Source organism: Microcaecilia unicolor, chromosome 5 (assembly GCF_901765095.1).
Source record: "Microcaecilia unicolor chromosome 5, aMicUni1.1, whole genome shotgun sequence".
NCBI classification, from domain to species: domain Eukaryota; kingdom Metazoa; phylum Chordata; class Amphibia; order Gymnophiona; family Siphonopidae; genus Microcaecilia; species Microcaecilia unicolor.
Window position 1 is genome coordinate 156,255,671 of NC_044035.1, and position 12,982 is coordinate 156,268,652.

General features: G+C 42.9%; 1 protein-coding gene across 3 annotated transcripts in view; it reads right to left on the reverse strand.

The window, feature by feature from the left end:
* The window catches only part of PIK3AP1 (phosphoinositide-3-kinase adaptor protein 1), a 228,723-nt gene that overhangs the window by 58,442 nt on the left and 157,299 nt on the right, over positions 1-12,982 (reverse strand). For 2 of the 3 annotated variants that reach the window (XM_030203476.1, XM_030203475.1), the window contains exons 11-12: positions 12,434-12,499; positions 4,467-4,672 (exon numbers count right to left, since the gene is read on the reverse strand). In XM_030203476.1, coding sequence (XP_030059336.1) covers positions 4,467-4,672; positions 12,434-12,499 — 272 coding nt within the window. The remainder of the gene's footprint in view (positions 1-4,466; positions 4,673-12,433; positions 12,500-12,982) is intronic. The other variant, XM_030203478.1, reaches the window with a different exon arrangement.

The window sequence follows — 12,982 nt, forward strand, 5'->3', positions numbered from 1 at the left end:
CAGAATGTCTTTATCTGCCATTATCTACTATGATATGTTACTATGCTACTTGTTTGCAAAATTTATTTATTTATTTTATTTTGCTGCATTTATATCCCACATTTTCCCACCTATTTGCAGGCTCAATGTGGCTTACAATATAATACAACTACAATCACATTGATGGAATAGAGAATCAGAGTATATATAACAGATAAGGTGCATAGGAATATTATGGCAATCATATTAACGGAGAAGAATTTCAGAATTATTGCTATTAAGGTTCATACGAAAATTATGTTGATTAAGAAGCGGGTAAGTGGATAACAACATAATATAATAGTTATTTAACATAATAGTTATTTATTTTTTTAAAATCTCAGTGATGCACTAGGAACATATACTATCTCAGCAATATTCAGCAAGCTGGTCAGTGAGTTACCTGGATTATTTTAGCAGAGAGTTAATGTGAACCAATTTGCCTACTTAACTATCTAACCAATCCAGAATATTAGCATTGACCACACAGAATTTTGTTGCATCTTGGGAATGCCTGTAAACCCATCTCTTTATTCAGCTAAATTTTATCTAGTGAAGGGGAAGAGAAATTAAAGTCTTGGATTTTTTCTGGTAAACTGTAAAAATGATAGATAAACCTAAGGAAAATCTCCTTCTAACTATCTTCAGCCATAAACAATGAAAAATGGAGGAGATATGTCGTCAACTAAACTTATACCTGACATATATTAATTAATAAGAGTGTTGTTACCTCAAGAAGCCCTCGGCTCTATTTTAACTTGAGCTCACAAGGGCTGGGTAGCTTCATCATTGGTAGCAACACTCGAGATGTAGCTTATCCAAAATTGTATAATTCTTTTTTATCTTTTTCTAATTTTTCTTATATACAATTTTCAACAGTAATAAAGTATCTATCATTCATCGGATAGCCTCTAACAGCTACTTAGCTTTCTATAGTCTGATCCTTCTTATGACCTCGAGGTCGCGTCATTATGCAGCGAGTCATAAGAAGGATCAGACTATAGAAAGCTAAGTAGCTGTTAGAGGCTATCCGATGAATGATAGATACTTTATTACTGTTGAAAATTGTATATAAGAAAAATTAGAAAAAGATAAAAAAGAATTATACAATTTTGGATAAGCTACATCTCGAGTGTTGCTACCAATGGTGAAGCTACCCAGCCCTTGTGAGCTCAAGTTAAAATAGAGCCGAGGGCTTCTTGAGGTAACAACACTCTTATTAATTAATATATGTCAGGTATAAGTTTAGTTGACGACATATCTCCTCCATTTTTCATTGTTTAAAACTGTAAAAATGAGCCAGAAAAACCTTTTGAATCTCAGCCCCTCAATGTTTTTCTAGTTCTAAGAGATTCTGCAACCTATGCTTATTCTGGTGCAAATTATCTGCTTATGGCTAGATAAGATTATGTATATCTCATGTTCTTTGCCGCGCATCATTTCGGCACTACCATTGGACTACAGCAGGCGTCTCCAATGTGCGCCATTTCTGGCACATCAAAAATATTTTTTATTTTTAGCACCGGGGGCTTACCCAGCGGTAATTGGGCAGCCCTGTGTGCTGCCCGGTTACTGCCAGGATAGTGTAGGAGCCCCTACCGCCTCCTAAATAGGCTCCCTCGGGATATGGCCACACAACAAGTGGTTCACTTACCATGTGGCCATTGGCTTTTTGTTAAAAATAGCCTTTTACCCACTGCAATAAAAGGGGGCCTTGGTGCGTGGCAAATCCACATGCCGACACTACCACAGGGCCCCTTTTACTGCAGCATTCTAAAAGGGGCCCTTAGTGAAGCATTATGCCATGTTACAGCTTTTTTACTTGCCATTGCAGCTTTTTACCTTTTATTTATTTTTTAGATGTTCTTATTTTACGCAGTTCAGTTCTGGGCATGACCTCTGACCTCTACACACAGCCAATAAAAACACGTAATCAAGCAGCTGGGGCAGAGTCACCACAAGTTGCTTACATGCTTGAGAAAGGTATGTGTGTATTTCACCACACTCTGGGGTAGGATTATTTATTTATTTTGAGCCTGCTTGGCTGACTTTTTTTTTACATTAATTTAAATTGTTTTAAAGGAGAGGGGTTCATAAGAAACATACTAATTGAGGTGTGCCAATCAGGAACTACCGCCGTGGTACCACAGGTGCTCAGAGGTAGTTCCCACCCCCAACATGCGCCATATCCGGGGCTACAAAAATATCTTCAATTTTCTAGAGCCAGTTCTTACCTGGTGGTAATTGAGCAGTACCGTGTGCTGTGCGGGAGCCCTTACTCCCACCTCAATAGGTGGCGGTAAGTGCTGCCCCTGAAATGGCCACGCGGCAAGTGATTCACTTACTGCATGGCCATTTCTTTTCCTTAAAAAGACAGCCAAAAACACGCTCTGATAGCACAGACCCTCTTTTACATAGTAACATAGTAGATGACGGCAGAAAAAGACCTGCACGGTCCATCCAGTCTGCCCAACAAGATAGCTTATATGTGCTACTTTTTGTGTATACCCTACTTTGATTTGTACCTGTGCTCTTCAGGGCACAGACCGTATAAGTCTGCCCAGCACTATCCCCGCCTCCCAACCACCAGCCCCGCTTCCCGCCACCGGCTCTGGCACAGACTGTATAAGTCTGCCCAGCACTATCCCCGCCTCCCAACCACCATCAGGAACAAGAGACCTGATAGTTATCCTTAGTAACATAGTAAATGACGGCAGATAAAGACCTGTACGGTCCATCCAGTCTGCCCAACAAGATAAACTCATTTTACATGGTATGTGATACTTTGTGTGTATCCCTCTTTTACCACAGTTTACTAAAAGGACCCTTGAATTATTATCCCTCATTGCCTTTTAGCTCTTTACCAACAGGTGACACAGTTGGATCACACCTTTTGGATGCATGAGTGTCTTATTCCACCTGTTTTTATATTTTTTCACATTTTTACCTTTACATGTCCAGTGGGTCCTTTATCTGATAGTATCATTTTGGATATTGTTTTTTGATTGTGGTTTTATGATTTGACTATGTAGTTAATTATGTATTTATTTAATTGATGTTATGGGTTTACTGACTCAATTTAATGTATATATTTATTAATAATTTTAAGAAGCCCCTTAGGCAGCCCTTGATAGGGCAAAACATGGCCGTGTCTGGCATCTTAAGTTTTACATGTATGCTTTTATGTGGTGAATAAAATTGGATCCTTCCTGCTACAAATCTGCTGGCTTGTTGCCTATATTGGATATTGCAGATAGTTTGCCCGCTTGCTTTCTTTAATACTTTTTAGTTTTCCAGCATTGCTTTGTGCCTGAATAACTTGTTTTATTATTTAGAGAGTTTTTTTATGGGTGGAGAATTTCAAGTATTGATGTGGGAGAAAAAGGAAGAAGAGAGCTCCAGAGTAGGAAGAGGAGAAAGGGAGGGGGATCGGGGTGGGCATAAGAGAAGGACCAAATATCAGGATGGGGAGAGGAGAAGGAGGGAGAAACAGGGAAAAGAAGTGAAAAAAGAAGGAAGACTGGGCTGGGGAAGGGAAGACAGAAAAGGTCAGGGAGACCAAAGGAAGGAAGATTGGGATGGGGAAAGAAGAGTTCAGGGAGATTCTGGAACCTTGGGGGAGGGAGGAGAATGGAGAAGGAGGTTCTGAGATCTTGGAGGTGAAGGCAGTAGCCTATAAGGTGTTTATTGAGCTGTGGAAGCTACGTCATACAAGATCAAATTTTTCAGTGGAAGTGTTTAGATCGATTGCACAAGCAATTATACTGTCGCATATCGATTATTGTGACATTATTTACCTAGGTTGTAAAGATGTAGTGTTAAAAAGGTCAAACTTTATTAAATACCAGTGTGAGATTAATATTTAGGGTTTCTAGATTTAACAGAGCTTCCCCATTAATAATACAGTTACGTTGGTTGCCAATGCAAGCACGAGTTGTTAAGCTTTGTTGTGGCCTTGTTTTTTGAATTGTGCACGGTGAAGTACCGGAGTATATGGTAAGTCTGATATGATTATCGCATATATTATACTTGAATCTAGATGTTTTCTACGTCTACAATATTCAGATCAAAACTGGTAGTTTATAGGTAAATAGACTTTCTTTAGTACATTTGCTTATTTAGCAACCAGCCACTGGAATGAATTACCTATTGATCTAAGAAGGCAATCTGATTATATGGGTTTTTTGAAAACTGTTGAAAACTTTCTTATTTAAGACATTTTTTATGTGATTGTGTTATTTTTCTTGATGGTTAGTTGATCATTATGTGTAATATTCCTGCAGATGGTCCAGTTTACTTTTTTGTGAGCCACACTGAACTCTTGTGGTAAGTGTGGGATATAAGTGTCATGTATTATTATTAGCCATTATTCTGTGACTGTGCTGTGTTATATATTGGTGGACCTCCAGCACTGAACCATGCAATTATAGCAGAATTAAGTACTATACCTGCTGGAATCGAAAAGACTCAGATCTCCTCTTCTGATTTAAATGCCATTCTTTGAACTCCAAAACAGCGTCATCCACACTGACTATTCCCAGCTTCACTTGCTCTTGTAACGTTATCAGTTGGCGCTGTCCAGGGGTTTTCATCCCAGCAAATGGATCATATATGCTGGACTGGGGTCTGTCTCTTCTTGGCTTTAATGTAGGTCCTGCAACAATGGCCCAAAGAAAAATCAATGTGAGGTAGTCAGATCAGGGGTGAAAAAGAAGTTATACCAGCTGTACCCCTGAGATCCTGTCCCACTTCCTCAGCCATCCAGAGTATTAGGAGGCGTGTGACATCCATGTAACTGAGACCACTGCAGTGCCATTTTTCTATCACTGCTGTGAGCTGCTATTGGACCCTCAGAAGTAGCTTAATAATTAGAACAGTAGTCCTAACTTTGCCCAGCTAGCTATGCAGATGCCAACACTGAATATTGGCTGGCACCAGCATAACATCCAGGAATCAGTCTTCAATATACAGTGTCCTGCCCTCCCTCCCACCCCAGCAAGCTGTGATCCCTCTCCCACCCTTTCACAGCCTGCTAAAACCTGTCATCTCTTTCTTTATAGCATCACCAAAATTTGTCCTTTCCTTTCTGAGCACACTACCAAAACCCTTATTCACATTCTTATCACCTCTCACTTAGACTACTGGAACTTGCTTCTCACAGGACTCACACTGAGCCATCTCTCTCCCCTGCAATCTGTCCAAAATTACTACTACTACTACTATTTAGCATTTCTATAGCGCTACAAGGCATACACAGCGCTGCACAAACATAGAAGAAAGACAGTCCCTGCTCAAAGAGCTTACAATCTAATAGACAAAAAATAAATAAAGTAAGCAAATCAAATCAATTAGTGTGAACGAGAAGGAAGAGAGGAGGGTAGGTGGAGGCGAGTGGTTACAAGTGGTTACGAGTCAAAAGCAATGTTAAAGAGGTGGGCTTTCAGTCTAGATTTAAAGGTGGCCAAGGATGGGGCAAGACATAGGGGCTCAGGAAGTTTATTCCAGGCGTAGGGTGCAGCGAGACAGAAGGCGCGAAGTCTGGAGTTGGCAGTAGTGGAGAAGGGAACAGATAAGAAGGATTTATCCATTGAGCGGAGTGCACGGGAAGGGGTGTAGGGAAGGACGAGTGTGGAGAGATACTGGGGAGCAGCAGAGTGAATACATTTATAGGTTAGTAGAAGAAGTTTGAACAGGATGCGAAAACGGATAGGGAGCCAGTGAAGGGTCTTGAGGAGAGGGGTAGTATGAGTAAAGCGACCCTGGCGGAAGATGAGACGGGCAGCAGAGTTTTGAACTGACTGGAGAGGGGAGAGGTGACTAAGTGGGAGGCCAGCAAGAAGCAGATTGCAGTAGTCTAAACGAGAGGTGACAAGGGTGTGGATGAGGGTTTTGGTAGAGTGCTCGGAAAGAAAGGGGCGGATTTTACGGATGTTGTAAAGAAAGAAACGACAGGTCTTGGCGGTCTGCTGGATATGAGCAGAGAAGGAGAGAGAAGCATCAAAGATGACCCCAAGGTTTCGAGCTGAGGAGACAGGGAGAATGAGAGAGCCATCAAGAGAAATAGAAAACGGGGGGAGCGGGGAGGTGGGTTTGGGGGGGAAAATGAGAAGCTCGGTTTTGGTCATATTTAATTTCAGGTGGCGTTGAGACATCCAGGCAGCAATGTCAGATAAGCACGCTGAAACTTTGGTTCGGATGGAAGGTGAGATATCAGGGGTAGAAAGGTAGATTTGGGAGTCATCAGCATAGAGATGGTAGGAAAAGCCATGGGATGAGATTAATGAACCAAGGGAAGAAGTGTAGATAGAAAAAAGAGGAGGGGACCAAGAACAGAACCCTGAGGTACGCCGACAGGCAGAGGGATAGAAGTAGAAGAGGATCCACCAGAGTGAACACTAAAGGTGCGGAGGGAGAGGTAGGAAGAGAACCAGGAAAGGACAGAGCCCTGGAATCCAAGTGAGGACAGGGTATCGAGAAGTATGCTGTGATCGACAGTGTCAAAAGCAGCGGAAAGATCAAGAAGAATGAGGATGGAATATTGGCCTCTGGATTTAGCCAGTAATAGGTCATTGGAGACTTTAGTAAGCGCAGTTTCGGTTGAGTGGAGAGGGCGAAAACCAGATTGTAATGGGTCAAGAATAGCATGTGAGGAGAGAAAATCAAGGCAGCGGCGGTGAACAGCACGCTCAAGTAATTTGGAGAGAAAAGGAAGGAGGGAGATGGGTCGGTAATTAGAGGGACAAGTAGGGTCAAGTGAAGGCTTCTTAAGGAGAGGTGTGACCACAGCATGTTTAAAGGCAGCAGGGACAGTCGCAGTGGAAAGTGAGAGGTTGAGAATGTGACAGATAAAAGGAATAAGAGCAGGAGAGATGGCATTAAGAAGATGGGTGGGAATGGGATCAGAGGAACAGGTGGTACATTTTGAGGAAGAAAGGAGAAGTGTAGTTTCCTCAATAGTAACTTCAGGAAAGGAGGAAAGGGAATGAGGGGAAGGAGAGAGAGGGGAACGGACTAGTGGAGGGAGAGCTGGTGAGGTAGAGAAAGCAAGGTTTATCTTTTGAACCTTGTTGTGAAAGAATTCAGCAAGGGTCTGAGGAGATAATGAAGGGGGAGTTGGGGGAGGGGGCACCTTGAGGAGAGAGTTCAATGTGGTGAAGAGAAGTTGAGGATTAGAGCCAAGAGAGTTGGTCAGTTGGATATAATAATCCTGTTTGGCACGTAAAAGAGCAGATTGGAAGGAGGTCAGCATGAACTTAAAGTGTAAGAAATCAGCAAGGGCCCGAGATTTCCGCCAGAGGCGTTCGGCGGAGCGGGTACAGGAACGTAGGTAGCGGATAGTAGAAGTCAGCCAAGGTTGGGGTTTTGTACGCCTTACAGGGCGGGTCATCAAAGGTGCAAGAGTGTCTAAGGCAGAGGATAGAGTATTGTTGTAAGAAGAAATAGCCTCGTTGACAGACATGGATGGTGCCACAGTAGAGAGGAGGTTTGAAACATGGGAGGATAGAGATGAAGGGTCAATATCGTGAAGATTCCTAGATAAATTGGATAGGATAGGACGGGACTGGGAGGGAGGAGATTTAAGTGTGAAAGTTATAAGATGGTGATCAGAGGAGGGATGATCAGAGGCAAGGAAACTAGAAGGTGAACAGTTGGAGGAGAAGATGAGATCAAGACAGTGACCATTTTGATGAGTGGGGGAGGTGGAGCATAGTTGGAGATTAAAGGACGACGTTAAAGCGAGTAACTTGGAAATATAAGAGTTGGAAGGATCATTAGCAGGAATATTAAAGTCACCAAGGATGAGAGAGGGGGAGGAAGGATCATGGAAGAAGGCAAGCCAGGCGTCAAAGTCACTGAGAAAGGATGAAAGGACAATTCTGCAGCACGACTTATATTCCGCCAGTTTCGCTATGCTCATATTAGCCCTCTCCTCAAGTCACTTCATTGGCTCCCTATCCATTTCCGCATACAATTCAAACTCCTCTTATTGACTTACAAGTGCATTCACTCTGCAGCTCCTCAGTACCTCTCCACTCTTATCTCTCCCTACACTCCTTCTTGGGAACTCGTTCATCAGGTAAATCTCTCTTATCTGTACCTTCTCCTCCACTGTGAACTGCAGACTCCATTCCTTTTATCTTGCCACACCATACACCTGGAATAAACTTCCTGAATCAGTACGTCAAGCTTCAGCTCTGGCTACCTTTTTAAGGCTGTTTTTAATTCTTAACTCCTATTTACTTGTTCAGTACCTATGTCTGTTTTATAATTCCCACCTTAAGTAATTCCCTTATTTGTCCTGTTTTTCTGTCTTGATTAGATTGTAAGTTCTATCCAGCTGGGACTGTCTCTTACATGTTCACTGTACAGCACTGCGTAACTCTAGTAGCACTACAGAAATGAGTAGTAGTAGTAGTAAGCTGTGATCCCTCTCCCACCCCCTCAGCACAAGGACCAATTCACCTCCCTCCCGAAGCCCACCATACTCTCTTGTGGTCCAGTGGGCCAATGGGAGCATGAGCAAACCCCACTCACTCCTGTCCCTAGCGGCTTCAAAGTAAAAATGGCCACTGCACCCTTTAGTGGGAGTTTTGCAGTACTACTGCTAGTACTACAAGTCTCCCACTAGAGACTGTGGTAGCCACGTAGAGTATGGAGCTGCTAGGGGCAGGAGTGAGTGGGGTTTGCACCTGCTCCCATCGCCCCACTGAACCACCAGGGAGTAAGGTACGCCTGGGGCAGAGGGGAGGGATTCGGTCTTTGTGCCAGGGGGGTTGGGACTTAAGTCTTATGTTCCTTGTAGGTCTCTGTGCTCAGCCTAACTGTCTTTGCTGTTGATTCCTTCACATTTTCATTTACAATGTAGAGCTTTTGCTTTTATTTTGGACCACCCTTGGCTTTAGCCATTCGCTTGGAGATTGATTATGTGAAATAATTCTGTAAGCTGGTTAAATCTTGTTTTTTTTTCTAGTATAAATAGATTACTATTAATAATACAGATAGGGTTTGTTTTGAGGGCAGGAGAGTTCAGGAGATTTTGTTATGATTTTATTGTATTTTATTTATGTTTTGTTCTTTTTACCTCAATTTTACATTAATGCATGTAATGAAGTAGAATGAATGAAATTCTGCTGCTGTTTACCTCTTTGAAGTGAATCCCAAGTGCTTGCTACGTGAAACTTGATGTGCTAAAAAAGCTGTTTTCATTTTCTATTTGCCTGGTATCTGTTTCTATATTTCCCAGTCTGGAAATGACTATATCCCAAACAATTTAGGAATCATTCTTCATTGGACCTTCAGCTACCTCATACTTTGTCGTCATCACTCAAAAGAACTATGTTCAAGGACCATATTAGCCAAAACACAACTGAAAATACAAATGGCAGTGATGTCCATGCTCTCTAGGCAATGAGACAAATGTTGTTCTTTTATGTGAGAGTATTGCTTATCTCATGCTGTACTGCCCTTTTATAACCAAGACTAGAAAACCAAAGACTTCCCCTCTTACTGTTGAGAAGGCCAAGGACTAGATTCTGTAAATAGCACCCAAATACATGCACTGAGATGATCCGCGCTAGGCTAGTATTCTGTAAAGGGTGCTCTCTGCAGAACGGCCTTTATACACGATGTGATATCCGCAAGCGAGCCTTCTCTGGAGTAGCCCCCACACTCTGGAATGCATTGCCTGAAAGGCTCCACTTAACACAAGACTACCTCTACTTCAGGAAGCAGGTGAAAGCTTGGCTCTTCAACCAAGCCTTTAATGGAAGAAGTAACTAACTTGTTAGTCTCACTCACACACACAAGGATTGACTCGGGCTGCACATACTGCAGCGGGACATGTTTATCCACTCCTACACTAGCTGAGATAATATTTAACCATCTCTCTGACCTCATGTGCAACTTTCTTCAAATCAATCACCTTACTTTCTAATTCTTCCTACTTTCTTACTCATTTATATGTTACAACTTTGCCTTACCTCTCACTACCAATTATAATGTTCTAGCACATGTGGAGGGGCATTTTCGATTGGGGACGCCCATCTCTAAGGGCACCCATCTTCGAGGACGGTGCTGCGAACTGGCAGGGCCAACCATATTTTCGAAACGAGATGGGTGTCCATCTTTCGTTTTGATAATTCGGATTTGGGGGCACCCAAATCTCGACCTAAATGCTGAGATCGCAGGATTTAGAGATGGGCGCCCTCGGTTTTCCCCCATAATGGAAACCGATGGCGCCCATCTCAAAAACGAATAAATCCAAGGCATTTGGTAGTGGGAGGGGTCAGGATTCGTAGTGCACAGGTCCCCCTCACATGCCTGGACACCAACCGGGCATCCTAGGGGGCACTGCAGTGGACTTCACAAATTGCTCCCAGGTACATAGCTCCCTTACCTTGGGTGCTGAGCCCCCCGAAACCCACTCCCCACAACTATACACCACTACCATAGCCCTAAGGGGTGAAGGGGGGCACCTACATGTGGGTACAGTGGATTTCTGGTGGGTTTTGGAGGGCTCCCATTTTCCACCCCAAGTGGAACAGGTAGGGGGGGATGGGCGTGGGTCCGCCTGCCTGAAGTGCACTGCACCCACTAAAACTGCTCCAGGGACCTGTATACTGCTGTCATGAACCAGAGTATGACATTTGAGGCTGACATAGAGGCTGGCAAAAAAAGTTTTGAAAGTTGTTTTTTTGAGGGTGGGAGGGGGTTAGTGACCACCGGGGGAGTCAGGGGAGGTGATCCCCGATTCCCTCCAGTGGTCATCTGGTCAGTTCGGGCAATTTTTGGGACTTGGACCTGAAAAAAAGGGACCAAATAAAGTGGACCAAATTCTCGCCACGGATGCCCTTCTTTTTTCCATTATTGGCCGAGGGCGCCCATCTCTTAACCACGCCCCAGCACGCAACCTGTTCCACCTTCACTACCCTTACGACACGCCCCAGGAACTTCGACCGTCCTGGCGACAGAAAGCAGTTGGGGACGCCCAAAATTGGCTTTTGATTATGCCAATTCTGGCGCCCCTGAGAGAAGGGCGCCCATCTCCCGATTTGTGTTGAAAGATGGGCGCCCTTCTCTTTCGAAAATGAACTGGATTGTGTTGTCATTGCAAGTAGTATACCATGCCATACTTTGTATTGTTTTTCAAATATTTTTACTGCTCATGTTTGATCTATTCTTACTGTACACCGCCTTGAGTGAATTCCTTCAAAAAGGCGATAAATAAATCCTAATAAATAAAATAAATAAATAAAATAAAATAGAATGCTAGAATTGTGTGCGTTTCTCTGCTATCTGCGTGAGAATTTATGCCTGCCAAAGGCTGGTATAAATGCGAGTGCCCAACTAATAGCTGTTAGGCGTGCAAATGCAGGTATTCTATAACACTGCGCCTAAATTCTGGGAACACCTCTGACCCGCCTATGCTCCTCCCATAGCCATGCCCCATGCTATGAAATTTAGATGCACATATTATGGAATAGGGAGTAGGGCAGATGCACGCCTACTGCTGGATTCTATTCTGCGCCGAAATCCAGGCATACTGTATAACAATGCGTGTAACTTAATTGGCTTAACAAGCTAATCAGCATTGATAACAGCACTTAAGCAATAATAAGCACTAATTGGCAATTAGAATTTACATGCCAACTCACTAAACGTTTTCTGTGTTGAACTGTCTAAATTCTCGTGCGTGCAGTTAAAGAGGGGCGTGGCTATGGGTTGGGAAATGGGCATTCCCTGGGTGTTCCTAATTTTATATGTGTAGTTATAGAATATGGCCCAGTGCACATAAAGCTACGCATAGGGAATTATGCCATATTTTCATTGGTATAAATGGAGGTGTGTAGTTTTAGGGGCTGGGATATCAACTAAGCGTATTCTATATACTGCGCCTAAATTTAGGCACTGCTTATAGAATATGATTAGGCAGAAATGTTTACTGTGCGGATTTTTTAGGTGCTTTATGTAGAATCTGGCCCTTAGTTCCTAATTACTGCCAATTATGTGCTTGTTAACACCAATTAGATTCTTAGTGCCAATTTAGCCAATTACTTTGTGTACAGATCTTTGATCCATGCCCAAAATTGAGTGCCTAACTTTGGGTGTCCTGTATAGAATCCAGGGCAAAGGCCTACATCCTGAAACTGGGAAGAGACCTCCGTCATACAGCTCTGAATAGAAGACTAGAGACATCCGTACAGCCCAGGACTGAGGATGGCAGTGTTTGTTTGTTGTATTTACTGTACCACCTTTCATTAGTGTGAACTACCCTTCCTCCCCCATCCATTTCTACACTAGCTGAGGATGGCTGATCAGAGATCTCCCTTCATTTCTAGCTGAGGATCACAGAGCAGACCCCCTCTTGCCTGCCTCTATAACAAGATGGCAGGATAAACTTCTTCCTGTCACTTACTTTTCCTGAGAAGTCCAGAGTGCACATAAATGTTTTCTGCCCTTGGCTGATTTGTCCCTGCAAACACTGAAGGAAAACAGGCCACAGTTAAGAGCTTTCAATGATCAAGAATTGGTCAAAATATATTCAGGAACAGAAACGAAAACCTGTGCACACCAGTCACAGCTAAACATTTTCATACACAAAAGTAAGTAGCATGGTTGACGTATAATCCACTTGGACAGGTAGAAATAAAACTTTATATTGGACTAACCTAAGATGTTGTGCTGACCTGATGAAAGGAGTATCCCTCTTAACAACTAGGCACTAATGTATTAACTCTCCCTTTTATAAAGCTGCACAGCAATGCCAACACAGCCCAATTCACTTTGATAATAGTAAATTGAAATCTTTAAGTGCTCTACAGAAACAGTTTTTCTTCCCTTAATCTCATTTATTTAGATGGTTACAATTGTCCCTTTGCCTGAACTCCACTAATATCCTCCCAAAGGTCCATGTGGATACACCTCCTATATTTTCTAAAAAAAAACCTTTGTTTTCCCTTGGTCA